Below are 16075 nucleotides of genomic sequence, written 5' to 3' on the forward strand. Positions count from 1 at the left end.
ATAATAATAATAATTTACGCCCCACTAACTACTTTTACGGTTTTCGGGGACTTCAGGGTGCTGAAATGTTGTCCCTCAGGATTTCTTTAACGTGCCAGTAAATCTACTGACACGGAGCTGACGTATTTGAGTACCTTTAAATATCGTTCCAAAGGACTAAGCCAAGAAGGAACTTGTCAACTTGAACTTAGAAAGCCAGCGCTTTAACCATCTGAGCCACTCAGATCGACCAAGTGCGGGAAGGGGGGTTCCATGCTGTCAGCCACGTGTTGGAAAAGAAAATTAACTTTTGTTTTGTATGCCTACCTGGGTTCCAGTGATGCCAAGCTAGAACAGTACCGAACTAGTGGGACACCAATATATGATATTACGGAACCACAGTCGATTTATGTAGCTTCAGTACTATTCTCTGTTAGCCAGGTTTGCAGCCTCGCGGTTTGATGGGAAGTAGCCTCCACATCATACAAGTAATCGTAGCTGATAATAAGATTACTTGACCCGCCTCCAACATCAACAATAACATTACAAGATGCAGACGAGATACGAATCGACCACGAAGATGTACGAGTATCGATATTTAGAAACAGAAGAGCAGCGGCAAGCGTGATGTGTGCGTAGGTTGACAGTAGTTGAGATGTTTACTTGTTTTTTGTTTATTTGACATATGAGTGAAAGTTTCACAAATTTCTGAGTTGGTACAACCTATTAATGTTTGCGGTACTATGAATCCAGATGAAAGATATTATGCAGTTGTAGTCTTGTTTTGATTGAAATGTCACTTTATTGGTGTTTGCCAGTGAAGAATCCACATGTGAAAACCATGTGAATTGAAGTTTATGTTTTACCGCAGTATCGTGGAAGCATGCGGACAGTTTAGTATATGAAACATTGGCTTATAAAGCATTAACTTAATACATTTTGCGAACATTGCTGTTCTGTTACTTCCCTCATACTTTTACTACCATAATATGATAGTATTACATTCATAACCTGGTGGAGACGTTTTATCTCATAACCTATATAATAGATGTACCGTATGTGTATATAGTTGGTGTTATCATAAGTGTTCTCTGTGTCGATACCAGAACTCAGATAATTATGGCAGATAATTTGGAGCAACATTCTGAAATATATGGTGGAAGTGAAGATGCCAGTTCTTTGTGTGATGAGGAACGGGTTCGGAAGCTGTTTCAAGCTTGTGATGGGGATGGCGACGGCTACATTGATAGGTATGTTTTCATATTGTATTATCTTTAATATTGGCCTATATATTAATTAATTGCTATTCGGTATGCAAGGATATTTTTTCTTCCATGCCTGAGAGCACACAAGCCATATCTTGATTGAAATGTCACTTTATTGGTGTTTGCCAATCACTGTATCACTGCTGTATCACTGGCTTAAATCCTGCCTGCGAATAAAACCAATTTTAGAACAATGAAATGATTGCTCCATAGTCTGTATTTTTCCCCACAGTCACACTTCTCCTAAACAGCCTAACCCTTCTTCAGTGTGTTGCTTCTTCATTTTAATAGCCTTGTTCTTAGACAGTTCAGTTTCCTTCAGATGTTATTCAAACATTGGCTTCTTTTTTGTATGGAACTCTGGCCTTGGCTCTAGTTGAATTTCCAGTGGTAGGCCTATAAGTTAACTCTTCCTGTTGGCCTGTCAAAGTCAAGGATTGGTAATTTGATATTATCTGCCTTTTCTTTTCCATTTCTTTACCTACTCTGCATCTGATGTTTGAGCAGTGAAGTTAAAACCTTGTGGGTAGGTGTTGGTTTGAAATAACCTTTTATGATTTGGACTAGTTCGTTAAGAACCATGTCCACAAGCTTCGTGGTATGGACAAATGCTTCCCACACAAATGCTGCCTACTCTCCCATCGTTGCCATAAGACCTATCTGTTTCAGTGTAAAAAGAAACAAAAAACCCCACATTGCATCTATATCTTTGAAACATGTTTGATTCACTCATACAAGAGTGCTTTCCTATTGGGTCATCATGAGCAGGTTTAATACATTCAGACTCTCTCTCTCTCTCTGATATCTAATTATGACAGTGTTAGAATGACTTGAACAAGAAGAGACTAGCCTACAGTATATATATGCTGAGTTCTGAACCTAAAGGCTGATTGGATCCTCAATTCTACCATTGGGTGTCAATACAGGGGAATACTGAGGGAATGAGTAATTTACGCCTACTGTTGTTTTACCTCTTTGAACTAGAAAGAGCTATTACATATCTTTCTGTCAATCCCACTGAAATGTATACATTGACAAATCTTCAAGTCATACTCTCACATCATTCATGACAGAGACTGGCTGCATAAGGAATGGTGCTACTAAAATAGCATCGCTCATGCCTCAGTTACTTTTGTATTGTCAAAGTGAAAGATGAGACTGATACAGGTTGATGAAAGCAACAAACTACTTCTAGCCCATACCAGAAGCAAAAAACAAGTTTGCTACGGTCCTCCAAGTTTATGTGGAATCCAAACCACAAGGACATGATTTTTAATTTCAAACACTCCATATATTCATTGGTCAGGATTTAAACTAAGGCCATGTTCGTGAGGAGCCAGTGATTAAGGCACTTGGATATCATACCACTTACTCATCAGAAGACATAGTGCTCTGTACACACTATATGGTACCTCGCCAGTAATGGATCTGGGCATAGTGCTTAGGGATCATAGTGTACTGTGTTATTCATTAACTCCAACCTTAAATTCTGACACCCTCTGTGGGTCAGTGCCAGAGTATCGGTCTGTGGATCCAAAATTCGCAGGTTCAAGCCTGGTAGAGGTAAAGAGATTTTTTAAGGGCAGAAAGAAAAAATCCATTCGCCACTCCATGTCGTGCAATGTTGACATGTAAAAGATCTCTGTTGACACATATGAATAGGCTTAGAGTAAAATGGAATGTTGAAATTGATGGGCAGGTAGCCAGATGGTGTCAAATTAAAATGCTTGTACATAGAAGGCGATGTCATATGATTATTATCATTATTATGAGATCCATTAGGGTTTTTTAACTGTACAGACCTGGAGAAAATAAAGGTTAAGTTTCTAATTCTAATTATTATTATTATTATTATTATTATTATTATTATTAGCCTACCTTAAATGTCCCTGAAAATTATTTCTGTTTGTGGAGGTAGGTCTACATTTTTTAGTTCAAAGGTCATCAAATAATTATGTATTTAGTGATCAGTGAGTAGGCTACATTACATGTTTTACCTCATGGACTAAAATTGTGTACAAAAAATGATTGACAGTGAGGGAAACTCTTTTTAGAAGTTGAAATGCTTCTACTGTTAGGTTACTGGTACAGACAAATTTGTTAGACTATGAGCTAAATGAGTATTTAGTGGATGGAATTACATTAAGATATGAATTATCCCTTATATAAACTTTACTGTATTGATTATTCATACATACATACATACATACATACATACATTCATGCATACATACATTATCATTGTAGACTGTTATACCTTTCAGCGTTCAGTCTGCAAGCCTCTGTGCATTTAATAAACGTCGCCACAATCCTCGATTTGCCACTAGTGTTGTGGCCTCATTTAGTTCTATCTTTACATCGTTAGAAACAGAGTCTAACCATCGTCGTCTTGGTCTACCTCTACTTCACTTACCCTCCATAACAGAGTCCATTATTCTCCTAGGTAACCTATCCTCCTCCATTCGCCTCACATGACCCCACCTCCGAAGCCTGTTTATGCGCACAGCTTCATCCATCGAGTTCATTCCTAAATTAGCCTATATCTCCTCATTCCGAGTACCCTCCTGCCATTGTTCCCACCTGTTTGTACCAGCAATCATTCTTGCTACTTTCATGTCTGTTACTTCTAACTTATGAATAAGATATCCTGAGTCCACCCAGCTTTCGCTCCCGTAAAGCAAAGTTAGTCTGAAAACAGACCGATGTAAAGATAGTTTCGTCTGGGAGCTGACTTCCTTCTTACAGAATACTGCTGATCGCAACTGCAAGCTCACTGCATTAGCTTTACTACACCTTGATTCAATCTCACTTACAATATTACCATCCTGGGAGAACACACAACCTAAATACTTGAAATTATCGACCTGTTCCAGCTTTGTATCACCAATCTGACATTCAATTCTGTTGAATTTCTTACCTACTGACATCAATTTAGGCTTCGAGAGGCTAATTTTCATACCATACTCATTGCACCTATTTTCAAGTTCCAAGATATTAGACTGCAGGTTTTCGGCACAATCTGCCATTAAGACCAAGTCGTCAGCATAGGCCAGACTGCTTATTACATTTCCACCTAACTGAATCCCTCCCTGCCAATTTATACCTTTCAGCTGATGATCCATGTAAACTACAAACAGCAAAGGTGAAAGATTACAGCCTTGTCCTGAACCAAGAGCTCATTCTACTAACAATTCTCACTGAAGTCTAATTGTCGACATAAATGCCTTTGATTGATTTTAATAATCTACCTTTAATTCCATAGTCCCCCAGTATTGCGAACATCTTTTCCCTCGGTACTCTGTCATATGCTATCTCTAGATCTACAAAACATAAACACAACTGCCTGTTCCTCTCGTAGCATTTTTCAATTACCTGCTGCATACTGAAAATCTGATCCTGACAGTCCCTCTGTTGTCTGAAACCACACTGGTTTTCATCCAACTTCCTCTCAACTACTGATTGCACCCTCCCTTCCAAGATGCCAGTGAATACTTTGCCTGGTATACAAATCAATGAGATACCTCGATAGTTGTTGCAATCCTTCCTGTTCCCTTGCTTATAGATAGGTGCAATTACTGCTTTTGTCCAATCTGAAAGTACCTTACCAACACTCCACGCTAATCTTACTACTCTATGAAGCCATTTCATCCCTGCTTTCCCACTATACTTCACCATTTCAGGTCTAATTTCATCTATTCCTGCTGCTTTATGGCAATGGAGTTTATTTACCATCCTTTCCACTTCCTCAAGTGTAATTTCACCAACATCATTTTCCTCCTGCTCATGAGCTTGGCTGTTCGCAACACGACCAGGAAAATTTCCTTTTACGTTGAGAAGATGTTAAAAATATTCTGTCCACCTCTCCAATGATTCCCTGGGATCTATTATAAGTTCACCTGAATTACTCAAAACACTGTTAATTTCCTTTTTCCCTCCCTTCCTAAGATTCTTTATTACTGTCCAGAAAGGTTTCCATGCTGCTTGACCTAGCCTTTCTAGGTTATTACCAAAATCTTCCCACGACTTCTTTTTGGATTCAACAACTATTTGTTTCGCTCTGTTTCTTTCATCTACGTAAAAATCCCTGTCTGCCTCGGCCCTTGTTTGGAGCCATTTCTGATAAGCCTTCTTTTTACGTTTACAAGCTGCTCTCACTTCATCATTCCACCAAGATGTTCGCCTTTTCCCGTCTTTACACACAGTTGTTCTCACTAATCATATCCATGTACTTCTGTCTAATTTCCTCGTCCTGGAGATTTTCTATCCTTATTCGTTTGCGGACAGATTTCACTTTCTCTATCCTAGGCCTAGAGATACTTAGTTCACTACAGATCAGATAGTGGTCTGTATCATCGAAAAATCCCCGGAAAACTCATACATTCCTAACAGATTTCCTGAATTCATAGTCAGTTAAGATATAGGCCTAGTCTATTATGGATCTGGTACCCCTAGCCTCCCATGTGTAGCGGTGAATAGCCTTATGCTTGAAGAATGTATTCATAACTGCTAAACCCATACTAGCACAGAAGTCCAGCAAACGCTTCCCATTCCCATTAGTTTCCATATCTTCCCCACATTTACCAATCACCCTTTCATATCCTTAAGTTCTATTTCCAACTCTTGCATTGAAATCGGCCATTAGCACTATCCTATCCTTGCCGTTGACGCTGACCACGATGTCATTCAATGTTTCATAAAACTTGTCATCTTCATCCTCATCTGCACCCTTACATGGTGAATACACTGTGACAATTCTCGTCCCAATTCCTCCAACTGCCAGATCTACCCACATCATTCGCTCATTTACGTGCCTAACAGAAACTATGTTGCGTGCAATGGTATTCCTGATAAAGAGCCCTACCCCAAACTCTGCCCTTCCCTTTCTAACACCCGTCGAGTGCACTTTATAATCTCCTATCTCTTCCTCGTTTTCTCCCCTTATCCGAATATCACTTACTCCTAGCACATCCAAACGCATCCTCTTTGTTGACTCAGCAAGTTCTACTTTTCTTTTTTCCATAAGCCCCATTAATATTGATAGCTCCCCATCGAATTCCATTTTGTTTGCCAAATTGTTTCCAAGGAGTCCCTCGCCTGTCAAATGGGAGTGGGACTCCGTTACTCCCATAGGTCCGAGGCTTGTTTAAAATGTTCTGAGCTCGGTAAATTCATGAAACAGGATGCTACCCTACTTACACATAGTCCAAGTGAGGATCTCTCCTCTAACGGGTTATGGACCACCGGTGGATTGTATAGTCCTAGCCGCCTGAGCACTAGGAGGGCCATGACTCAGAATATGTCCGAGACGCCCATTCCCATTCCATAGCAGCTGGTATCCTGACTCTCAGGACTACTTCCTAGGCCACTCAGCCATTGCCCATGGTTCACGAACTAGGACGTGACTACAGTAACCAATACCATGAACCATTGGTTCAAATAGAATTCCTCATAAATTCATTCCATTCACCTGGAACATACACCTAAGCAAACACAGCTGTTTGCATTTCTTTGCCAGCGCTCCTTAGTGGGCTTAAATCAATAATAATAATATTAAATTAATGAGGTCAGGATACAGTCAAGTGAGGAGCATTACTTTATTGGTTTTTTCATGTGTAAAACTTAACAAAATGCACCCCAGTCTAAATAACATTATTTGAAAAGGTGAAATATTTTATCTTAACCATTTATGACTTGTAGGAAAGTGATGTACTTATTTCCAAGACCAAGGATCCACCAACTTGCTGCTAGAGATATATCTACATTTATAACCAAATAAAAATCTTGTAGAAATTTCCGTACCACTCGTGTCTGTAGCCATAACCGTTGGTTGACATCTGTATGGTTTTGCTTTCAGAATTCAACACCGATAGATGTCATTACTAACTGCAGTTCAGTAAACAATCTTATGCATACAAAATTTAACCCCTTATCTGAAAAGTAACAAATTGTGTTAATAAATTAATAGATGCACAAACACCTGAACAAAGTGTTACTCCTTATGCTGTAAGGAAACCAATCCTCAGTTGGTAACAGGTCCTACATCCCAAGCAACAAATGAATATGAAGGGGTGCTGCATGCAGTAGCAGTGTGGGAACCTGCATTTCTACCAGATTTGTATTAAATACATTTAAGAGAATTCTTAACACCAATGTCTTTGATTGTTTAAGATTTGATTGTAAGTATTATAATAATAATAATATGCAGTGTAAAAAGAAATTGAAAGGAATTCTTAAACATCAGTGTATTTGTTGGTTTAAGGTTGAATAATAATAATAATAATAATATGATTCATTTGCTTACAGAGAGTTCACTACATATTGGATTTTCATCACTTGTACTACATATTGGAGTAAACACATTACATTAATGGAATGCTTGATGTTTTATCACCATAGTCAGCAACTGATTTCTGTTGTAGGAATACATAACTTAGACCTATATGCTTTCTAACTGCAGTTAAGTGCAAAACTGCAGGTATTCCTATCCCAGGATGCAGTTGTTAGTGATAACCAGGCTTATGGTGAAACGCACTTAAAAATAACTTGAAACAATCAAGTTTTGTAAAGTCTGTTTTGTCTTACTTTTTAAAATTAAAAAAGGAAGGCTACATGGAAGATAATTAATGAAAAGTAGATGCTTCGTTTGATAATTCAGTTTGATTTATTAATAATCGCTAGTCCCACAGTCAAGGATAGCGAGCCTCCCTCTTACCTGGAGGCCCTAGTGTTTGGCATCCGGCCACATCAGGGTTTTTTACCTGGATCTGGGAGCTGGTTTGAGGTCCACTCAACCTCTTTTAGAAGAATTGAAGAGCTATTGACGGTGAGATGGTAGCTCTAGTCCAGAAAGCCAAGAATAACAGCTGAATGAATTTGCTGCACTGACTATGTGTCACCTGATAATCTGCAGGCCTTTGGGCTGAAGAGTGGTCACTTTGTAGGCTAGGGCCTGTCAGGGCTGTAGCACCATTGGGTTTTTGTTTGTTAAAGATCGGTTGGTAGTGGTGTGAAGATGTATATTGGTGATTGCTGTTCCCACTACCCATGACTTGGGTGCTGATTATCAGCACATAAATCAAACAAAAACATTTTCAATTTGATGTTCTTAAAAGGCAATATGCAAAATATTTCAGAAATTAATTTATCCTACTGTCTTTGTCCATTACTCCATGCTATGACTTGCATCACAGTGATTTACCATGTAGGCCTATTTCTTATGATTGGGTCGATGACCTTGATGTTTGATCCCTGAAAACAGTAATCATCATAATCATCATTTCCTGTGATTTTTTGGGAGAGATATGTTCTTTTATATGTCAGAATAGTTTCATAGTAAGAGAAATTTCCTTCCAAATTCACATGAAATCAGATCTTAAGTCTGCCAGTCTCACGTGATTCAAGAGGTGTGAGCATTGGGAATTTCAAAATCATTTTCTAAAATACAGGTCTTTTTTTTTTTTTTTTTACCACATGCTGTTATTCAGCATCTAATGCTTGACCTATTCTGCCAGGGACATCCTGCGTTTTTGAAAATCTTGTCCAGCAGTGTCATGAGTAGAGCCCGGATTTCCATGCACTATCAAATAACAAAATATACATGTATTCATGCGCTATCAAATGATGGAACATGCACAATAAACTGGAAAATATGCACTATCAAAATTCAGTTCAACATTGTTATATTTTCACTTTTGAAGCATTGTACAATCAACTAATTTCTCCACATTTTCTTCATTTAATTCATTCGTTTATCTGACAGAACATTCCTGAGCACAGAAAATGATCTTTCTACATCACAGGAAGTTTCAGGTTCATACTTAAATGAAGACATTTAGGATGAAGTATATCTGAAATTATCTCGTTTCAAAAATTAACTTAGAAATTCCTTTCCTCAGTCTATTTAGACTCAAGGTCTCTTCTTGGACTTTTAACAGGTGGCATGACACCAACACTTCACAGCACAGTCCAACACTAAATTACAATTTGAAGCATGCTGGTGTTTTGCTTTCGAACTCCCTTCTTTTTTAAATGATTTTGGCCTCAGACATGTGAACAGTGAGAGTTCGGGGTAGGAAATTCCAGGAAAACAAAACAGGATTCAGTGCAAAACCAGGTTTTGTAAGCAGTAGTGTGATGATTCAGGTTTTGATTTCTTTGTCTAATATACTGTTCACGAAAAAAAGAAAAGCATTTAGTAATGCAAAATTTAGCGTTCAGTTTTTACTGGGACACCTTTAGAGCAGTCAACACGTGGTCTTCCTGCTTATGTCAATGTTTACTCAAGCAACAGATAAGAAAGTGCTTGGCTAACTGGATTATAGGACCTCAATGTATCTTACTTTGGTTGTCAAGTAGTATACCAGGAACACATTTTCTTTCTCTCTCAATAATAGACATAACGTGGACGTACGGTCTCAAATTCTGCAAACCCATGTTCAAAAAAGGCACTATCATGCAAGTTAACATAATATATGAGTCAAAAGCCAAAACATGCAAACATGCACAGAAAAAGTATGGTTGTTTGGAATTGATTGTCATAAAACAAATATTTGCAAATTTTCAGAAGTGTAACCAGCTTGTTTTTCCAATTTGCATGGAAATCTGGGCTCTAGTCATGAGTTTCAAGTCATAACATAGCAACATAGTAGAATAAATACAGGTTCAAATCCCACTGTCAGCAGTCCTGAAGATGTTTTTCTGTGGTTTCTTATTTTCACACCAGGCAAATGCTGGGGCTGTCGTCACAAGACCTATCTGTGTCGGTGTGACGTAAAGCAAAATTGTAAAAAAAAAATAAAAAAGAAAGAAAAAATACAATGGAAGAGGAAGCAGTAGAAAAGCAGATAGGACATACATGAAAACACAGAAAGATGGGGACAACCTCCGCATCTTCATACACTGCAGTCTTCAAAGAGATAAGGTCTCTCCTCATAATCCCAATTCTTCTACATCCTTTGCTTCTCAGCATCTGACAAGCTTGGTAATGCATCCGTGCTTCATCAGGATGGTCTTCAATGCTCATTGGGGGATCACCTTGACAGATCTTTGATCTTGTGGGAAGTGTAGGATTAGACTTACCACATTTTCAGCAGGTCAGTAAGGGAGACAGGCTATTCTTTTTTTTCTTTCTTTTTTTGAGAGGTTATGATGTATGCACGTAGATGCCAAATGAGTTAAATAGATTTATTTTATTACGTGTTAGAAAGTTGAAGATAATTACCTTAATGTTATTATTAGGGAGCGGATTTTTATGTAATTACATATTTTTTTGCGTAAGTTTTAACGCAAGTTACGAAGTTCATTATTCCTATTGTGCATCCCCAAGTGTAAAAACTGAATCTTATTTCACATAAAAACACATATTTTCACATTTTTTAAATGTAAATACATATTTTAAGAAAATCTATAATAAGCACATAAATCGCCAATATTTGTTGATCAATAAAATTTAAAATGCTTCTGTGTTATAAAACAATGCTCATATTTTCATTTTACGATTACGGTATTGTTTTAACAGTGTATTTAACATAATGTATCTGAATGTTTTGGCTATTTATGGACTTCCCTCCATAAGTTCTAAAACTTGCTAGTCACTGGCTACGTCGTTACATTTAGACAGCGATTTGATTTGCTGCACAAGATGTTTCCTTGCATGATGTCATTCCAACTCTTTATGAGTCAGCCCTCTCGGGTTTTGTTTATAGAATATCAGCGAAAGGCAATCACGGTGAGATAAGGTGACGTAATTCCGTTACGACATGGGAAACTCGGAAGAATATTGCCCCACCATTAGGTAGTGGAATTTCATCACTCCTAAGAGTAAGGTTAGCTGTTCGGGTCCATATATCATTCCCGTGGTCGTGTGATTTTGTATGGATTTATAAGAAATATTTCCTTCAGTGTCTGCTGCTATTCTTTTTATTGAAACAGTGATTCACCGCAAATGCGTGTGTCGTAACCTGCAAAATAATGCCAAAAGAGAAGTCGAGTACAAGGTCGCGTCTTCAACAATATGTAGTGGAATTTCAAAGCATTTTCACTGCCGATGGAAAAGTATTATTTTGCCAACCGTGTGGTAAAACAGTACGTGCAGATCAACGTTCTCAAGTAATCCAGCATTTGTCTGGAAATAAGCATACTGCGGCTGCTTCGCGTGTGCGTTCGCGACAATTACTAATAGCTGAACCAGCTACTTCAAATGCAGGCCCATCTAAATATTCCCAGTATTATTTAGATGTGTGCAGAGCATTTGTTTGCGCCGACATTCCTCTTGGTAAAATAAATAATCCGGGACTGAGAAATTTCCTAACAAAGTACATTAATTTTGAGCCTCCAGACGAATCCACATTAAGGAAAAACTATATCCCAAAATGTTACGAAGAAACTTTACAGAGAATTCGGGCAGTATGTGATAGCGAAAAACTGTGGGTGAGCATTGACGAAACCACTGATTCAAGTCGCAGAAAAGTAGGAAATGTTGTACTTGGTGTGTTGAAGAATGACAAAACTGCTTGCGAACATTCTTATTTGCTAGCGTGTAAAGAAATGCTTGCTGCAAACCATGTCACTGTAGCTAGGTTATTCAATGAAGCCATGCACTTACTTTGGCCAAAAGGTATAAAATACGACCATGCATTGCTTTTCCTTACTGACAGTGCAGCTTACATGAAAAAGGCAGCCAAAGGCCTTTCTGTGAGCTTTCCGAAAATGATACACGTAACTTGCGTTGTTCATGCTCTGCACAGGTTATGTGAAACTGTGCGGGCTCAGTATCCTCAAGTGGATAAATTAGTGTCTAATGGCAAAAAAGTCTTCGTAAAAGCACCCTCAAGAATCGATCTCTTTAAAGAGAAAAACCCAGATCTTGCGCTTCCTCCTCTGCCTATTGTTACGCGGTGGGGTACCTGGCTTAGTGCTGTGGTATACTATGCAGACAATTTCGAAAGTTTTGCATCCGTTGTGAACGTGCTAGATAAAAACGACACGTCGTCAATTGAGATTCTTCAAGAGATACTAAAAGACAGCTCTTTGAAAAATGATTTGGCGTTTATATCTGCCAATCTTCTTGTGTAAAACTATAGACATACTTGAAAAATCCACTAACCTGTTGTCCGAAACAGAGAAGGAAGTGCGCGCTGTTGAAAATAAATTAGATTCACTCCCGGCTTCGCAGGTACAGGGACTGTTAACGGTCAAATATCAAAATTTGTTCAGGAAAAACAGAGGATTTCAAACAATGTGCCAAATTTCTAATGTATTAGAGGGTGCTCATGTTGGCGAAATTGATGGTGTTATTGTTGGTGACATTCCTCTCTTTAACTATGCTCGTCTGACTTCCTGTGATGTGGAGCGATCGTTTTCGCAGTATAAGGCGTTCTTTAGAGATAATCGGCATGTATTTGTGATGGACAATTTGGAGATGACCTTTGTTGTTCACTGCAATTCTGAGACTACTTCTAGCAACTAATATTCCAGCGTGTGATGGGTGAGTACGAACTGGTACTATTTTTTCAAAGATGATAGGTTGCTTTTGCCATATTTAAACAAATCATTACCTTTAAAAAATAACCATTCATAATATCTACTCTGGAATATCAAAAATGAATATACCATACAGCACGTTTCCATACACAGACATTTTGCCTTAAGGAGCACGTTTGGTAGCACCATATTCTAATACAAATCATTATACTTATTTTCTTCTTGAGCGCGAGTAGTTATGTGATATTTAAAGGAAAATAATTTCAATTTTTTATCACATATTTTAAAGTTTTTCAGCACATAAAAAATAAATATTTTTCACATTTTTAGCACATAAAAATCCGCTCCCTAGTTATTATACATAACTTTACAAAAATCAGCAATTGCAGAACTGTCATACAGTATTTAAAATTTTTTATTTGCATTGGTCAAAAGGTTTACATTATTTCTAATAAATGAACCCTGATGAGTCACACTGTAATTCCATGTGATCTAAATTTCACTCATTTTCAAATTCAAACAAGCTTTGCTTCTTTTGTTGTTCTGTTTTTTTAAATGTTTTATGCAGGAAAGACTTCCTTTACAGAAGTTACTTCCTCCTCAATTATTTGACTAACAGAAAGAAAAAAATTTAAATGCAAACTTAAGTTGCAACATGAAATACAGGATCTTCAATGTCCCATACAATGGTAGTATGGGACACAATTTTTTATCTTCGAATATGGGAAATACTGTAGAATACAGGACATCTGGTAAGTCTGTGTAGGACAGGAGTAAGTAATGGAAAGGAAGAAACAAGCCAGGCTGACTGGCTGAGACAGTTGAGGCGCTGGCCTTCTGACTCCAACATGGCAGGTTTGATCCTGGCTCAGTCCAGTGGTATTTGAAAGTGCTCATATATATTAGCCTTGTGTCAGTAGACTTACTGGCACATAGAAGAACTCCTGCAGGTCAACATTCTAGCACATCGGCATCTCCAAAAACCGTCAAAAAGTAGTTAGTGGGATGTAAAAAAATTATTATTATTAAGAACAAACGAGTGACAGATCAGTCACATGTTTGGTCTATCACCTGTTTGTTTCTTTAAATTCCTTAACTTTTAATGTTGTGAGATTCCTTTTTGGATGTTTTCGTATTTTTTATTCCCTAGAATTGGCTTTCCATGGGTCAGTATTCAGTCTGTTGCTTGTAATGCTGCCTTAGCTTCCTTTGCAGATGTTACTTCCTCCTCAATTATTTGACTAACGGGAAGGATGAGTTTGTAGGGTGGATTTTTTATTTTGCCTGTTCACTTACTGATCTAAAGACCTCAGTTCTACACTGAAACTGAACCTCAGGGACATGATACTTCATTTCAAAAAATCTCTGATGAATTGGTCAGAATTCAGATCTTGGCTCCCTTGGTCAGAGGCCAGTGACAATGTCAGTCAGCTATTCTCTTCTCCATCTGATTAAAATAAATTACTTTTACACAATCCATTATTGTCTAAATGTGTTTAAATTATTTAGCTGAGAATTATTTACTCTGAGTTAGGTCTAGATGATATTTTTTATTTTGCATAAGTTTGTGTATTTGGGATCCTATATAAGTACGAGCCGTGAAAGCATTAATGGGAACATGATCTATATAATTTCTTCCAAGAAAGTGAGGCTAGGTATTAGGTATTGCATTGAAGGAAGGAAATACTGGTAATAGGTATTTTACCTACCTTTTATGTCAGGGCAGCAGAGGCCTGGCTAGTCACAAAAATGGTTAAAAGACAAATACAGTCACAGAAATGAAAATTGCAAGAAGTATTTCATAGAAAGAACAGAGTGAAAAATGTTGAATTATAAATAATAATAAAAATAAAAATGGAAAAGTTGAGTGTTAATGTAGAGAGAAATATAATGAAATGGTTTAGACATATTAGATGAATGATGAAAGAATACCACAATTACAATGGATGGACTCTTGAAGAACAGTATAAGGCAGTAAGTCCTGAACTTGAACACATTCGTGGATGAAGGGAGAACAGACTGTATTGGCAGCTTGCGATCTATTATCCAAGAAATACAGGAAATATCACTTGAAATTGAGCACTTCGAGACAAAAGTGACATCAGTTGGGAACAGACCTAAGAGGATTGAATGTTTCGTCAGGAATATGCGACTGGCACAAGTGAATTATTTTGAGTACATAGGATGTGATTTCTCTCATTGAAATCAAATCAAGATGTAGTAGGTTAAGCTTAATGTAGTGAGTTCATAGCTGAAATCGACAGTATTGCGCAAGAAAGTGAACTCCGAGATGATATTATCTTTATATCTCTCTGTTTTCAGACCGACATAGCTGAATGGGAGTAAAAGCTTGGAGGGTGCAGCGTATCTTATTCAGAAGCTGGAAGTAACAAACATGAAAGTAGTGAGAATTATTGCTAGGACAGTTAGGTGGAAACAGTGGCAGGAGGGCAGTCACATTGTGGAGATGAAGGCTAAGTTAGAAGTGAACCCGATGGATGTAGTTGGCCTGTAATTGGTAATGTAATTTGAGCATATGGAGGTTGTCACCTAGGAAGATAATGGTCTTGGCCATGTGGTGTACGATGAGAGCAAAGTTAGACTGAGGCAACAGTGTTTACACACAATTCTTAATATTTGGAAGGTTAGAAGTGTGAAACTAGATGAGGCTAGAGCATGAGATGCAAACAGAGTAGTGTGGAAACAGCTCATTCACAGATCTAAATGCTGAAAGGCATAACAGTCTGTGATGAAGGTATATGTATGAATTGTATGCCTAAGGGAAAGTAGGCCCTACTTCACTAGCAGATTTGAACAACTTTTCTCCTTTGATATTATCGTTGTTAATTTTCAGTATGAAAGTGTCCGGTTCCATGGCTAAATGGTTAGCGTACTGGCCTTTGGTCACAGGGGTCCCGGGTTCGATTCCCAGCAGGGTTGGGAATTTTAACCATCATTGGTTAATTTTGCTGGCACGGGGGCTGGATGTATGTGTCATCTTCATCATTTCATCCTCATCACGACTCGCAGGTCGCCTACGGGAGTCAAATCAAAAGACCTGCACCTGGCGAGTTGAGCATGCCCTTGGACACTCCCAGCATTAAAAGGCATACGACATTTCATTTCAGTATGAAAGTGCCCAGAAATACCAGTGAGTATGGAATGTATGAATGACCATTTTAAATGTGGATATTTGAAGCACCAAGCAAGCTGGCTGAATGGTTTGCGTCTGTAGTTGTGAGCTCATATTTGGTGGACTGTGGTTTTGAATCCTACTGTTGGCAGTCCTGAAGATGGTATCCTATTGCTTCCCATTTTCCTTTTTCATACCTGGCAAATAATGGATGTGT

At 38.0% G+C, this 16075-nt stretch overlaps 1 protein-coding gene across 2 annotated transcripts in view; it reads left to right on the forward strand.

Moving 5' to 3' along the window:
* Window positions 1–652: 652 nt before the first annotated feature.
* The window catches only part of LOC136863922 (colorectal mutant cancer protein), an 809530-nt gene continuing 794107 nt past the window's right edge, over window positions 653–16075 (forward strand). For both annotated transcript variants that reach the window (XM_068226110.1, XM_068226109.1), the window contains exon 1: window positions 653–1229. In XM_068226110.1, the coding sequence (XP_068082211.1) occupies window positions 1099–1229 (131 nt within the window). In that variant the 5' untranslated portion in view covers window positions 653–1098. The remainder of the gene's footprint in view (window positions 1230–16075) is intronic.

The sequence above is a fragment of the Anabrus simplex genome, chromosome 2, assembly GCF_040414725.1.
Source record: "Anabrus simplex isolate iqAnaSimp1 chromosome 2, ASM4041472v1, whole genome shotgun sequence".
Lineage (NCBI taxonomy): Eukaryota > Metazoa > Arthropoda > Insecta > Orthoptera > Tettigoniidae > Anabrus > Anabrus simplex.